This window comes from Mercenaria mercenaria, unplaced genomic scaffold (assembly GCF_021730395.1).
Source record: "Mercenaria mercenaria strain notata unplaced genomic scaffold, MADL_Memer_1 contig_3392, whole genome shotgun sequence".
Classification (NCBI taxonomy): Eukaryota; Metazoa; Mollusca; class Bivalvia; order Venerida; family Veneridae; genus Mercenaria; species Mercenaria mercenaria.
In genome coordinates this window covers 54,223-70,882 of record NW_026461524.1, presented here as the reverse complement: position 1 = coordinate 70,882, position 16,660 = coordinate 54,223, and the positions used below count along the sequence as shown (strand labels likewise).

The window sequence follows — 16,660 nt, the reverse complement described above, 5'->3', positions numbered from 1 at the left end:
ACAGTATCTATTCCCATAACTGTTAACAATAATTGTACAGTATTCCTATTCCTGGATGGTAATCCATTATATATCTATTCTACTTAGATAGAAAATCCATCTTGCTTACAAGCCTTCGAAAAGTTTATTGTGCTGTCATGAGACAGCTCTGTTACAATTGTAATTGCTGTTTTCAGGAGTGTGGCAAAACGGCAAAGTGTTATGAGATACGCTGTAAGATTGGTATATTGGATGCAGGTCAGTCAGTGAGAATACAGATGCAGTCCAGGCTCTGGGAGAGTACATTGCTGGAAGTAAGTCTTCTTTTAGTATGAAAAGCAGCAGCACCAGCATATTTATGGATTTTAGAAAAAGGTCTCACTGACCATAATGCAATAAAACCATGATTACATGTGATGAAAATGCTAATATTACTTAGGTAGGTATCAGGAAATACCTACTTTTACTTCCATTTTACCCAGCAGCTTCCACACAACTTCAGAAGCATATAAGGTAGTAGTTTAAAATCATTTGCAGAAGTTCCTCTATACAATCAAGCATTATTTTATATCTGGCATAAAGTGGTCTTTACTAGGCTGAAAAAATGGCACTATATACTGATATGGACTACAATCGAGCGGGAGGCATATCCAGCGAACTACTGCCTTTGTACCATATGTAATGAAAGTGGAGATAAGTGCAGTGTGACAAATTTCTGTTATTGTGTCTCATATATGTCCTGGTGGAGAAATATTGATTTAGCGCTGTCTAGCTTTGGTCCATCCATCTGTTTGTCACAAAGTTTATCCATGCATCTTCTATGACACCACTGGACACATTTACACCAAGTATCACTAGAGTGATCATTGCTAAGCTTAGTTGTGCATATCTCTGGCATTTTCAGATTAGATGATCAGCGGAGTTACGGTTCTTGATTAATAAAATTTTATGTTTTGGTCAAACTTAACAGAAGTGATCAGTGCTAAGCCTAGTCTTGCATGTCTTGGGCATGTTTCAGCAGAGTTATGGGCCTTGATTCTTCCGATTTTATGATGTTTTAGCCACTTCTTATATAATAGGATGGATTTCCTCCAAACCTTACAGTAGTGATCAGTACCAAGTATTCTTATAAATATTATTTAAATGTTCCAGTTCGTTGATTATCAGGGGAGTTATGGCCCTTTATTTGTCAAATTTTGTGATATTTTGGCAACTGTTACACCAGTGGGCAGATTTTCACCAAACCTTTGCCAAGCCTAGTTAAATATTTCATCAGCATGTTCTTATAATTTTTCATAGTATCAGTATTCCACTTACCCTCACTTCTAACTCAGACAAACACTTCCTCTACATATTACACCTCAGCTTGGAATTACTTCATATTTCATGTTATGATTAAATGACTTTTAATGGAGTCTTGACCCTTGATTTGTTAAATTCTTTGATAGCTGCTTCTTCTCCTATACCACCAGTTGGTATTCCACCTCTTCACAGGAGTAACCATTGCCAAGCATAGTTGTCAGTATCATTGGAATTTTATGGGTCAGTGATTTTCCCTAGAGTTATGGCCCTTCATTGGTGAAATTTTACAATTTCTGCATGGTAGTTGGTAGGAGACACGCTTTTCATGAAAAAACAACCTCTAGTTTAATGCATTAAATTATTTAAAACATGACCAAAGATAAAGAAGCATGTTGAAATGTTTAAAAGTGATAAAAATACTTCTAAACTAAAAAGAAAATAAAGGAGTCTAAATATCTTGTATTATATAAGTTGTCATGAAGATTCTATTTCTGATTTTCAGGATTTTACAGGAGTAGACGAAGTGCATATAAAGTCAACAGGAAAAATTCATATTCGTCCAGAACTTAATGTTGTACAGAGCAAAACAAACAATGATAAAGACCAGGTAAGTTACCGGGTACACTTTTTAGCTCACCTGTCACAAAGTGACAAGGTGAGCTGTTGTGACCGATTGATGTCCGTCGTCCGTCAACAATTTCTAAAAAAATCTTCTTCTTGAAAACCACTGGGCAGAATTACACCAAACTTCACAGGAATGATCCTTGGGTGGCCCCCTTTCAAAATTGTTCAAAGAATTGAATTCCATGCAGAATTCTGGTTGCCATGGCAACTGAAAGGAAAAACTTTAAAAATCTTCTTGTCCAAAACCACAGGGCCTAGGGCTTTGATATCTGGTGTGTAGCATCATCTAGTGGTCATCTACCATAATTGTTCAAATTATCCCCCTAGGGTCAAATATGGCCAGGCCCCGGGGGTCACATGGTTTATATAGACTTATATAGGGAAAACTTTGAAAATCTTCTTGTACAAAACCACATGGCCTAGGGCTTTGATATTTTGTATGTAGCATCATCTAGTGGTCCTCTACCAATATTGTTCAAATTATCCCCCTAGGGTCAAATATGGCCTCGCCCCGGGGGTCCCTAGTTTTACATAGACTTATATAGGGAGAAAAGTTTAAAAATCTTCTTGTCTGAAACCACAACACTTAGACCTTTGATATTTGGTTTGAAGCATTGTCTTATGGTCCTCAACCAAAATTGTTCAAATTGTACCCCTTGGTTGAAAAGAGGCCCTGCCCTGCGGGTCCCAAGTTTTATATAGACTTATATAGGAAAAAGCTTTAAAAAGTCTTCTTGTCTGAAACCATACGACCTAAGCTTTTGATATTTGGTATGATGCATTGTCTAGTAGTCCTTTACCAAAATTGTTCAAATTATGCCCCTGGCGTCACTTAGTTATTATGTGAGTTATATAGGAAAAATACTTAAAAAATCATCTGGTCCTATTTCCAAGACTGTTTAATTAAAATTACGTGATGACCCCAAGTAATATGATGTCACTTGACTGTGACCTTGACCTACTGACCTACTTTCTTGTTTTTTAAGATACAGCCTTGAAATTTTGATGACATACACAGTTTTGCACACAAATCGTAAAACTGAATTTCATTGACCTACTGACTTTCTTAATATTTTATCATCAGTTTGACATTTGAAACATGTAGCTCATATTACTCAGGTGAGCAATCCAGGGTCATCATGACCCTCTTGTTTCATTGCCTGTTTTGTTTAATAACTCGTCGTGAATTGCCTTGAATGAGTTTATGACATGGACTATTTTCATTGAATTAAAGCAATAAGAGAATTTTTGATCTATGAAAGATAACCACCTTGGGTTTTTCTTCATGATTAAAAACCAAAAAGAAACAACATTTACTGGCAAAGTGGGTGCCTTTGTAGCCAAGTGGTTAAGGGCACATAATTTGAACCATTTACCCTCACCTCTATAGATTTGAGCTCAGGTTGTCATGTGAAGCACTCGGTCTAGTTGGTCTGTAGTTTTTACCCCATGTGCTTGTAATAGTGCCCTAAGTGGAATCAAGGGCTATCCTTTGTTAAAAGTGGCCTCATTAGGAATTTTTGTTGATGTTAATTAAAATGAAAAAAATCCAGTATATGGTCTGTATATGCTTTTAACAGTTTGGCAGGAGCTCAGAACCACTGCATAATTCACCCCTGTACACAAAGGGGCCAGTGTTACAAATTTAAGTATTGTTTTTAGTTGCAGAACTCTAAAATATGTTTCTAAGAACATTTTTGTCAAGCTCTCTTGCGGTGAGCTCGACTTAGTTGCCACTTTTGGCGGTTCGGTGTATGTGCGTGCGTGTGTCCGTTCAATTTTTTCTGGACCATAACTTTGACATGCATGGACCAATCTTGTTTATATTTGGCATGAATGTTTACCTCAATGAGAATGTGTGTCATGCACAAACCCCATGTTCCTATCTCAAGGGTCAAGGGCACAGTTGGAGGTCAAAAGTCAAATTGAAGTTTGTCTGCAGCATTTCTTCTTCATGCATGGTGGGATTTTGATGTAATTTGGCATGAATGTTCACCATTATGAGATGGAGTGACATGCGCAAGAACCAGGTCCCTAGGTCTGTGGTCAAGGTCACACTTCACAGCTCTGGCAGGCTCAACATTCTGCCTGTGGACATACTTGTTTAAATTAATATATGGCTAAGAATAAGGAGGGCAATGGTACCTGCCCAGGCATCAGTGCTGCCCTTTCATCACCAAACTTCATAAAAGGTTTGGTGTTAGTAAGGGGCAGACATCTGATAGCTTAGGGTCAGGTGTCCTTAAGGTCAAATGTTACAGTAGTGCTGGTTAAAGTTAGATGGCAAGCTTCTCAGGTCCCTTATATCTCCTTTAATCATCCAGCTTTACTTAAGGATCAATTTATAAAGGGCAGACATATTTTGATTGAGGGCCAGGTATGTCAAAGGTCAAGGTCACTGGGTAAGATTTGTTACAAGTTTTATGACAGATTTCTTAGTTTCACTATTAAGTACCAGTAAAACTCTTACCATTACTTCCAACTCAGACAAATACTTCCAATACATACATCATCATTACAACCTAAACACCTCCTCCTCTCACCTGCACTCTACACACACACACGACAATAAAAAAATATTCCTCACATAAATATATCTCATATTGTCTGTGTTATAATTGCATACATGTACTTTTGTCAGGAAGCATGGCCATATGAATTATATTTTCCATTGTTAATCTGAAAGCATTACTACACTTGTTATGATTTCAGTTGATCATCTGGAAGCATGGCCGCATGATTTGTGTTATTGTTCATGATTTTCATCTAGAAGCATTACATTTGATTTTTGATACAGTTATTTTATATGCCTTCATACACATTTATTTCAGGCCACAACTATAGCCATTCCAAGTTTGCTAATCGTGAAAGAGAAGCCCCTGGCATGGTGGATATATGCTCTAGCTGTGCTTGGGGGAATATTTGTCCTCATTTTACTTGCCTTATGTTTGTGGAAGGTAAGGCTTGTTTTATATTACACGATTACCAATAACTCTAATCTTATCTTCCCAGCAAACCTTTGGATGGGGGCAGAGGGAACTTATGGGAGGGTTTGCCATTTGATGGGGACATATAGGAATTGCCCCAGCCTGTCCAGTCATATTCTAAAGATATTTTGAAACTTTAACACAGGCTTTTAGTATCATAAGGTAAGTTCACATAATAGGGGCACTAATACTTGACAAATTCATTACTTCACACAAACTATTTTGGATGATGATGCACATTTACATTATGAAATCTCTCAAATTTGTTCAGAAAGGAAATTTGTGGAAATAAGGGCACCGGTCCCTGGAGGTAAAGATAGAAAAGCCTTTAAACAACTCATGAACTGCTTGATGGATCTTCAGCTTTGTCTGTATTGTCATGGTAACGTCTTCTCCAAAGTTTTTTCAGATGGTGTGCTTGGCCCTTTTAGGCACTGCTAGATTTAAAAGTATAAAAACTTTTAAACAGCTACTTTTCATTAATTGCTTTTTGATAGGTCTTCACTGTAAGATCTTTGGCCCTTTTTAGGGGTCACTGGAGCTAAGAATAGAAATACAACCTTTAAAGGACTTTTAGGCATGAACTATATGGTGAATTTTCATGAAACTTTGTCAGTAGCTCCATTGTAAGATCTTCTCCCAAGTTTGGTCAAATGGTGGCACTTGGCTCTTTTTACAGGCCACTACTTGTACTAAACACAGTTGTTTTCTTTCCATTTCTACAGTCAAGGCCTGGTGAGCGACTAAGCACCACTATGGCCCTCTGGATTAATTTCACAATTTAACATTTTAATGACTCCACTTTTTAGACAATATCTTTAAGTCGACTAAAAGAAATTTGGTATAGCTGGATAAAATGAAAGACAAAGATAATGTAAACTGAAAAGCACAGGAACCATAACTCTTCTTGACAAATAATGAAATAATTTCTCAGATTGATCTTAAAAGATAGAGTAAAAACACAATACAGAAAATGAAAGGTACAGTGTGTATAATTTAACATGATATAGTGAGTGTTATTTATAAACTGTGTTATACTTCATCTGTTTGAACTTGGATAATTCAAACATTACATTGACCTCTAAATCTCTGTATATTGTGTAGCATTTGATGGCTTTAACTGCTGATAACTCAAACAAATTATGCCAATCCTGTCATGTCAAAGTTGACAAAGTTTGACTGTATAACCTTTTCAGATAAGGAGGTCAAAGGACAACAGGCATTTCACCTCGTGTTCTACCTGAACTCACAGATGCCAAGTCTGATTCCCCAATTTTCATTCTCTGTGTGATTCCTAAATCATATACTGCCTAGTATAGTCACACCGCCATTCAAAAAGTTAATTTCTTTGTAAACGTATACCTCTTTTAGTTTAAAGTCTGTGGAAACTGCTCTTTTTATCTGCTTCCTCACTAAACAAATGTTGGAAGTCTTTTAGGGAACTGTTACCTAAAGACAAATGATACATTAGCCACTTTACCTTGTCTTGTTTTCCTCCATTTATATATTGTTTATACATAACTTTACATGCTTGTTCATTTTACAGTGTGGATTCTTTAAGAGAAGAAGATACGAGGAAGTGTCATCATATAGTGTGAAAGTAGAAAAGAAGAAAAACATAAATAATCCAACATATAGCACTAAAGTTGAGACCAAGAAAGAATATTTAGATGAAAATGAATATTTCCTGAAGCACTGAAACTAAGCTTGTTGCTAGGATACAGACATTTATCATGCATTCCAAAAACTGTGACTGGGAATCATAAAGATCTACCCAACCTTTGTTAAATTCATGAATTTGAAGCTTGGAATTGTCCATTGATATATCAATATGTGACACAAATTCTGATTGGTGAACGTGAGTGCCAGTGTTTGTGTGCCAAGTTCTGATTGGTCATGGGGTCAATCATGATTTTAAAATTAGATTTGACTAAAACTCTCATCTAGCTACCTTATTTGGAATTGGATTGATCTTTAGCTATATTAGTCCATTCGTGACCTCAGTTCATATTTGTCCATGGATCTGTCCAGTATATGACAATAATTTGGATTGGTTGTGTGTGATACTGTGTTAACTTGCTGACTGAGAAAAAATAGAAAGCTGGAACCAAAGTTGTTATACAATTGTACTGCTGTCTGAAATGTGATGTTATGTGTTGTTAAACAGCTGCGTTACTGTTCTGTTTTAAAACGTGGGTGCGATTAAGATTTGCTCCAGTTTATTTGAGCCGCACCATGAGAAAACCCAACGTAGTGCATTTGCGACTAGCATGGATCCAAACCAGCCTGCACATCTGCGCAGTCTGGTCAGGATCCATGCTGTTCGCTGACGTTTCTCTAATTGCAATAGGTTTCGAAAGTGAACAACATGGATACTGCGCAGGCTGGTCCAGATCCATGCTGGTCCCAAATGCACTATGTTGGTTTTCTCATAGTGCGGCTCATTTACACATTTACATCGGAATATCTTTTGTTAAAGTCCTCAGTATTCAGTGGAATATTCCAGATGAGCTCTTACTCAATGACTTTTGTCTGGTTATTAATATTTGGATCTCCTCGAGGATACTTTTTTTTTTTTAAGAAAAAAAAAAACATGGAGAGACTGCTTTTTTTAGAGTGTTCATGTTGAGCAAACATGGTCCTAATTTGTTTCTTAATCATTTGTCGGTATAGATTATGAGTTTTTTTAGGAACAAAATTTACAAAGGTGTTGACATACTTAGAACTAAAATCATTTCTGTTATCTGTGAGAAAACGTTTGTGAAATTTAGTACAGTTTTATATGTAATTTGAAGAGTGCATGTACACTATATTCTTGTTGCCATTTTGTTTGCTGTAAGGTTTTTTATTCTTTATTTTTGTCTTGATCATAGATGGTCAGTAGAATAATTATAAGGAGAGTTCCCCCACCTCTGTATCCTGTGTCAGTTCACAACTATACTTGTAGTGATATTGAATCTCGCCTCTCTGAAATATTGTGTACTTATATATGAATATTATTAAATTCAGAGTTAATTGCTTAAAAGAATCTGTGGTCCTAAAAATACAGAAATATTTCTCTTCCAGTAATATCATATTTTATCAGGAAAAATTAAGAGCACCTTTTAGCTTGTCGGTGCTCTTTAAGCTAGTAGCATATTTAGTGAATTGCAATATGAGATTCAAGTAAATTTTTGATCTCATGCAGCCATGACTTTCAAGTTTTAGTCATAGAGGAAAGATTACCAGTAAATTGATTGATAGAAGATGGCTGAAAACCTTTCTTTTTAGATTAGTCCTGAATTGTTATAATTTGCCAAAATAGTTCATTATTTTGGTTTGGTTATGGCTGCATTCAGTGTTAGTTTGGATTTTTTTATCAATAAAGAGATTTAATTTGATTCTGGGCATTCTACTATTCTGTGTATTTAGACTTTCTTTTAAAAAAATGCACAGCTTAGTATAGGACAAGTTGCATTATGCAGATTGAGTTACAGTTATAATACTATAGAGGTTTGATACTAAATTATACCATGCAGACTGTGTTACAATTTTGTAATGGACTATTTTACAGTTTATGACATATAGACTATGTTTTGGTTAATTTGTAGACTGTGCAACAGTTTAGTAATTAAACTGTGTTAAGGTAAAGTGTAGATCAGATACAAGCATAATAGTGTGCCTTATATGCGTAGTCAAAAGAATTACACGTGTAACTAGTCATATACAGCTTGCTTTTGTTTACCTTTGTACAAAATATTCTGTTTATACACATGCTGCCTTTTGTTGTTACATATGCAAATGCAACTATTTGCTCATAGATTTCAAATGTCATTGGTCCTCTACCATAGATTCATGTTAAGAAGTTCCAAGTTGCTTGTAGAGAACCAGTTGTTACCAGTACAGAATCCAGGGACACTGGTTAGGTTAATTGACAATAATTACATAACTGAAATATTATTGAAAAATGGTGTTAAACCATTTAAACATAATTAGTTCAACAGCAATGCTTGACAGTGTCCTGATTTTATAACATAGAAATTCAGGCTGTAAGGTTATATTTGTAGGCTCAACTGAGACTTTAACCCTGTAATTGGTTGAATTCAGATTTGTGCTTAAAAAAATAGACAACTAACCAAATCCTGAGCTTTGAGATTGGTCTATAAGTTTAGACAAAGAAATCTATTATCTTTCAAAATCTTTTCAACAGAACATGAACAAATTAAACTGTAGATATGGAGTATCTTGTACAGACTATTTGATAGAATTTTAGTTACTTATTCTAGAGCTGAATATATAATTTTAGGTTGAAGGTACAGAAAAAGGTTCTTTAATGTTACTAACATTGAGTTGCATGTTTTATTTTCATTACAAAAGTTCAGTTAATGTTGTTGATTATCCTGTGTATGTCATGTTATATTTGCTTACAGTTTTGTACATATATGTATACAATATTCATCAGTGTCTATGCCATAAACATTCCGTAACCATTACTACATGTCTAAAGTTGAGAATGACATCCTGTGTCCATTTTTACATCAGTTTGCCTCCTTCATAGATTAAGTTAACTCATTTTCTGATCATCAGTAAGTTGAGAGACATTTTTATTGTAATGTTTGGACATTTTTATTGAAATAGGTTGTTTTTTAATTGGATCCTCATATTTAAAATGTCATAATTTTGAAGAAGTTGCTCAAAGATTTTTACTTAAAATTTAGAAGAGATACCAGCTGTCAAAGTGTACTGCTCTTCACAGAGTCAGTTACAGAAAGATGGTTATTGGGTAATCTGATGTCATCGCTGCTTCCCCCACTTTAGATTAAGGTGTATTTGTAAATTCTCTACTATACATAAGGTATTTTTGAATATCTGTGAGAGCTGTGCTGTGTTTTTGATGAAAGGCCATTCCAAATTTGATCTGTGTTTTTTGGAGACCTACCTTGCAGACAAGAAAAAAGTACCGATTAAAACATAATTTGTATTTGTAGCTACAATATCTTTGTTGATACAAAAAAAAAACTGTGTCTAACAAGAAATGAAATGTAATATATTAATTTACTGAGTATCACAATGTAGCATTCATAGTGGAAGAAAAACTTTAAACTGAGGTAATATTTTGTAAATGAATTAAATTGGTCATTATTGTTATGTTTTGTATGTCACTGTTGGCAGTTTTTAACATTATTAGATTTCTTATTTGATCAGATAGGCCAAATTCTGCCTTCACGTTGGCACTATCAAATTTGGTATGGTCTAACTATACCAGTGCTTATATTAAACATTCCAGAACTTGTATTTACAGCATTTGTGTCTTGATTCAGTCTTGACAAGCTCTGTGTAGGTGGATTAGTTTTAAGCTGAGCATCTGTAACTAAAAGTGTCAGATTTGTAATTTAGGTCTTACCTGCATGCTTTGATAACTTGCCAACAATGATGCCCTATTGTTTCCTCAGTATACCTGCAGATAGAACATATATAGGGGCTATATTGAATTGACACACCAATCTTTGTCAGTTAACCTGCCTGTCTGTCCATCACATCTAAATAATTATCTTCTTAACTACTGGGGAGATTTTCATAAAACCAGCATCATTTGTTAATCTCAACTAGAGGATGTGCAACCACACAAATCACTAGTTCAAAGGTTAAGTGTCACACTTGAAGGTCAGATGTCAAGTAACTTTATTTCTTGTTCACCTCATATTGTTTAAGTTGCTTTGAAGATTTTCATAAAACTAAAATTAATTTTTCATGTCACCAAGATAGTGTACAGGGTGCACAACCTAGGCTACTAGGTCCAAGGTCTGGGTCACATTTAGAGGTCAAAGATCAAATAGCGTGAATTTGTTTCCACTCCATATCTTCTTAACCACTGGGAAGATTTTCTTAAATAAGCGTCAGTTGTTAACCTCATCCAGATGACATTCAGAGGGCATACCTCAGATAAAAAGGTCCAAGGTCAAGGCCACACTTAGAGGTTAATGATTAGATAGCTTAAATTTGTGTTCAGTACATCTCTTTAACCACTTTAATGATTTTCATAAACCAGCATCAATTGCTAACCAGGATGATATGCAGAGTGTACAGCATATAGCACTAGTTGACACTTGAAGGTCAAAAGTCATGACCATGTGCTTTCCCTGTATCAAAGCAGCATCTATTGATAGCTTTTAGGGATAGCTCTAGTTTGAGACTACAACAGGATAGCTCCAGTTTGAGACTACAACAGGATAGCTCTAGTTTGAGACTATGACACTACTCTGTATGACCTGATGTCATCAACAGAAGCAGAATAAGTACCACAACTAAACATTTATATGAAAAATTTGCCACTAGTTAACATGTGTACTCATTGTGATTGGCCTGAAAGTCCATATTTTAAAATATTTATCAAACACCAATTTCATATTTTCTTTGTAAATTTTCATCAGTGCCATTGTTTAATGTCAAATTCATGACAGATGTATAAGCTAAATAAGGTAAGGTAATATAACTATATAGATAGCTGCATTTCTTGTTGAATTTGACCTTGTATTGTTCATTAGCAACTTCATTTTGATCTTCAGTTCTGTAAATCATCCATCCACTGTATTAGTGTTTAAAACACCTATTGGAAACAGTGTCTGATAAAAACTAGTTTAGATAAGTAAATATCTGGTCTTAAATGGAAATATACAGTACTATATTCTCTATATTTGACAAATAAATGTTCATCTCTTACTCAAAATATAACAGAGTAACCCATATTTACTAAATATGAAAAAAAGGTAATTAATTCTGTAGTTGGAAATTAATCATATTAACATATTTTTATACGTAATTTTTAAAATTTTACATCAAAATAAATTTGCTAATATTGTACCCATTTAGATTTATGTATCCTTACTCTACAAGTAAGGCAATTAACTTTTTTTAATATATCTATTTTTACATTTTTTGAATAGGTAAAACATTAAGAATTTCCTAGAACCTTGTACCTTAAAGCATTATCCTGCGCCAAAATGGCAGTGTTACTAGATTTCACGTAAATAAAAAGGGTAAAATAAAGAGTTTGTTGTAGAACAGTATATGAGCCGCGCCATGAGAAAACCAATGTAGTGGCTTTGCGACCAGCATGGATCCAGACCAGCCTGCGCATCCGCGCAGTCTGGTCAGGATCCATGCTGTTCGCTTTCAGTGCCTATTGGAATTAAAGAAACTGTTAGCGAACAGCATGGATCCTGACCAGACTGTGCAGATGGGCAGGCTGGTCTGGAGCCATGCTGGTCGCAAAGTCACTATGTTGGTTTTCTCATGGCATGGTTCATATATTTTATCTCTGTTTTGATACTGCATGTTTTTGTGATGTATATTTTGCTTCGTTTGGTTAAGATCCAGAATAGAGAGTTGTGTTTGTCTGGTACTATTTTCTAAAGGTGATTATTAACTCTGTACCATTTTATTATTCATTACAAAAAGATGCTGTTAGCTTTCTTTTATTTCTTGTTTACACACATTTTGGTCACTTGTTCAAGAGTCAGTAGAATAATTTTAAACGTACATAATGTAGTGAAAATTCTGGTTGTTTTTCTTAATTTAAATGAGTTTGGCATTGTTAAAGACAGATAATTCAAACAGATTTTATATACCAGTGCGATTACAGTAATGCCCCCTGTCACAACAAATGTTCATGACTATATGAGAAAAACCCGAGTCTTCCTCTTACAATTTTCTGACTCCCATATTCTTTGTTGTGTGGAAAGAAAGAAAATAGCATTGTTCACATTTTATAAGGTCATGTGCATTCATGTTGATAGTCCTTTTTGTATATTTTATTTGTACTGTATAAAGTTGTAAATGTAATTGTATATTGTGTATATTGTTTTCGTATATTTTTATGTCTTATTTTATTCAGGTGCTTTTTGCAAGGCCCTGCTTTTTGAAGAGATACGCAGTCTCCACATTGTACATAGCTTATACCCTGCTTCGAGAAACTTTAACTCTAGATTACCACAAGGCTTAACTGCTTGTTACAGATTTACAGTGTTGATGTATAAGTACTCCTTTTGAAGTGTTCATATTTTGTTGCTTCAGAATAAAACAATTGTAACTTTATATTGATAAAGGAACAGACGCATCAGTTCTTTAATGAGGTGACCAAAATCCACAAGCTCACTGCGATGTCACTTTTAGACATTGTTATGATTGAAAAAAAAGGGCTTTAAAGCTTGTAACAATTTATTTAAGATGCATTTTAGTATTTATAAATGAAATCATGACTTAAAAGTATCCATAACAATATTCAATTCTTTCGATTGTTGATTTTATCATACTAGAACATACACATATTTTCAGTCCATTAAGGTAATAAATGACTGGTGTTTGTATGTTGCCTGATGTCAGTGTAACTTCAAACCAATTAAACGTACTAGAAAATGTACCAGAGTGTAATATTCCCATAATGCATTATATTTTTCTATAAATCCAACCCGTAATTTGAAAAAAAATGTAAATGGAGGAGAAAAAAACTTACAAACTTGAAAATATTTCACAAGGTATCGTGTATGTATTATAATGATTCTTTAACTGTTGCAGTATAAATATGTGCATTTTAAATGATTTGAAAATAAAAAATTTATTAACAAATTAATTGGAAACTTAAAGAAGACAAGAAAAACTATTTTTCAGTATTTCTGGGATAGTAAAGTCTTGTGGTAGAATTTCCTTTATCGTTACTGTATTTTGATGTTTGCAATCTTATGTAGTAAGATAGAGGGTTCTCTGTAGATAGATATATTCCCTTACATGCATTCCGGCTTAGTGTATAGCAATAGAAAATTGTATATAGCATTTTTATGTTTGTTTTTAAATTCATCGTGTTGTGCTTTTGATTTTTTTTTACAAAGATACATTACAATTATACATTTATTATTTATCATATATTACAGTATTCAATATTTGGCTAAAACTAATATATTTGCATATAGACTCTAAATAATACATAATACATGGCTAAATTTTAGACGACTTGTTCAGAAACAGAAATTTGTGTTATGTAATATTATCTTGTTTTTTCTCGACTTTCTATAATCTTATGCGTTTTATTTGGGACTGAATTAAATTTCACCTATAAGGTGCACTCGCTTATAAGACACTCCCTAGACTTTGGACTGACAATCTAGAGTTTTGTAATTACCCATATGTGAGAGACCGTGGTACTTTTACATTGTTGATATCAGAAAGAAAATATAGAAATGCATTTTATTCTTGAAAATTTTATATTTTGTCAGAATATGACCCCTATAAATGCTTGATTTCAAAAAAATTCTTTTGATTTTATTAGTACTCGCGGCCCTCTCCTTGAATTAGAAATACTACCCCTAAAAAGCGCCATGTAGGTGAACGTAAATGGTAAACATTCTGGAGATATTTTATGCAAAATTGCTAATTAAAACTTTGTATATACTGTTGTTAACATATTAACTTGGAAATAATATAATCTGAGTTTCGCTCAAACAAGAAATTTTATTTTCTTAGGGTAACTTTCATGCCAGTTCAACTCTAGGTTTTTTGTATGCCATAACATCTAACAGGCATTTGTTATTGAAATAGATTAGATTGTTGAAAAACCTTTGTTTAAAGAAATTTCACAATTACAAACCATTCTTATTGCTTATACATATAGGCTAGCAAATATCATGGTTCACTGAGGTTGTGTATTGTTTTACAAAATGTCTAAAAGGATCAAACAACTGATACAGCATTCAGAAAATATCAGTGCTTCACAACATGCATATATATCCCCAACACGCTCTAAACAGACTTGACCAACATTAGTTCAATTAATTAATTAATTAATTAATTAATTAAAACTGTAGATGGTTGAATGTAAAGCAACTTATATTGCAACGTACTGTCAAGCATTTTCTTCTGTCTGAATAACCAACAGACACACAAGCTAATATTTTGTTAAGTTAGTAGTTCATTATAGATTTATTTGCAGTGTTGAGTTTTGAAGTTCTGAAAATTAATTTTTAGTTTGATAGGAAACCAGTTAGGCAGTCAATTTATATATGTATATTCTATTAGTTTTGTATTGCCAAAGTTCTATTATCATTTTTATTACAAATATGTACAAGGTATTCATCTGATATAATCATTGATTAATGCTTAACAGCAGGCAAATAAAATAAATCATGAAATGTATTTTTTGTGTTTCTTTGTTTTCTTTTAAATCGAGTATCTGACAGAGGTCAGGCATTTTCCCAACAGGAACTTGCAAACCTTAAACTTCTGTTCTTTGTTGGAGCTAGTATCATGTTGAAATCAATGGAGATAGCATTATTTGTTTGAATCAATGGAGCTAGTATCATGTTGAAGTCAAAAGAGCTAGTATCATTTTAAAATCAATGGAGATAGTACCATTTGTTTGAATCAATGGAGCTTGTATCATACGGAAATTATTGGAGATAGTATCGTGTTGAAATCAATGGAGATAATACCATTTCTTTGAATCGATGGAGCTTTTTATCATACTGAAATCAATGGAGAAAGTACCATGTTGAAATCAATAGGGATAGCATTATGTTGAAATCAATGTAGTATCATTTCTTTGAATCAATGGAGCTTTTTAGCCCACCATCATCAGATGGTGGGCTATTCAAATCACTCTGCGTCCGTGGTCCGACGTCCGTCCTTCCGTTAACAATTTCTCGTTATCGCATCTCCTCAGAAACTACCAGGGGGATTTTGACCAAACTTTGTCAGAATGATGTATTGGTACCCTAGTTATGTCCCCCTGAAAATCAGACTGGTTCAGCAATTCTTTAGTGAGTTATGGCCCTTTGTTTATTTCTATAATTTACATAGATTTATATAGGGAAAAACTTGAAAATCTTCTTGTCCAAAACCACAGAGCCTAGAGCTTTGATATTTGGTATGAAGCATCATCTAGTGGTCCTCTACCAAAATGATTCAAATTATTTCCCTTGGGTCTAATATGGCCCCGCCCCGGGGGTCACATGGTTTATATAGACTTATATAGGGAAAAACTTTGAAAAACCTCTTATTCAAAAACACAGGGCCTAGAGCTTTGATATTTTGTATGCGACATTATCTAGTGGTCTTCTACTAAGATTGTTCAAATTATTCCCCTAGGGTCAAATATGGCCCCGCCCCGGGGGTCACATTGTTTACATAGACTTATATAGGGAAAAACTTTGAAAATCTTCTTGTCCAAACCACAAAGCCTAGGGCTTTGGCATTTGTAATGTAGCATCATCTAGTGGTTCTCTACCAAGTTTGTTCAAATCATCCCCTAGGGTCAATTATGGCCCTGCCCTGGGGGTCACATGGTTCATATAGACTTACATAGGGAAAAGCTTTTAAAATCTTCTTGTCAATAACCTACAACATTCAAGTTTGGACCACCTGTATGGTTTTGAGTGGCAAGATGAACTTTGACATGAGTTGACCTTGATTTTGACCTAGTGACCTACTTTCACATTTCTGTAGCTACAGCCAATTTGGACCACGTGCATAGTTTTGTGCACTGAAAAAAACTTTGACCTTGATATTGACCTAGTGACCTACTTTCACATTTTTGAAGGTACAGGCTTCAAATTTGGACCACATGCATAGTTCTGTGTTCCGAAATAAAATTTGACCTTGATTTTGACCTAGTGACCTACTTTCACATTTCTCAAGCTACAGCCTTCAAATTTGGACCACATGCATAGTTTTGTGTTCCGAAATTAAATTTGACCTTCATTTTTACCTAGTGACCTACTTTCACATTTCTCAAGCTACAG

The 16,660-nt window shown here is 34.3% G+C and overlaps 1 protein-coding gene across 1 annotated transcript; it reads left to right on the top strand.

Moving 5' to 3' along the window:
• Positions 1–176: 176 nt before the first annotated feature.
• On the top strand, positions 177–15,056 carry LOC128546001 (integrin alpha ina-1-like; the record flags this gene model as incomplete). Its single annotated transcript, XM_053534131.1, has 4 exons — positions 177–293; positions 1,784–1,888; positions 4,737–4,862; positions 6,439–15,056. Coding segments are annotated over 4 exons (501 nt in total), but the record flags the coding sequence as incomplete, so codon positions are not given.
• Positions 15,057–16,660: the final 1,604 nt, after the last annotated feature.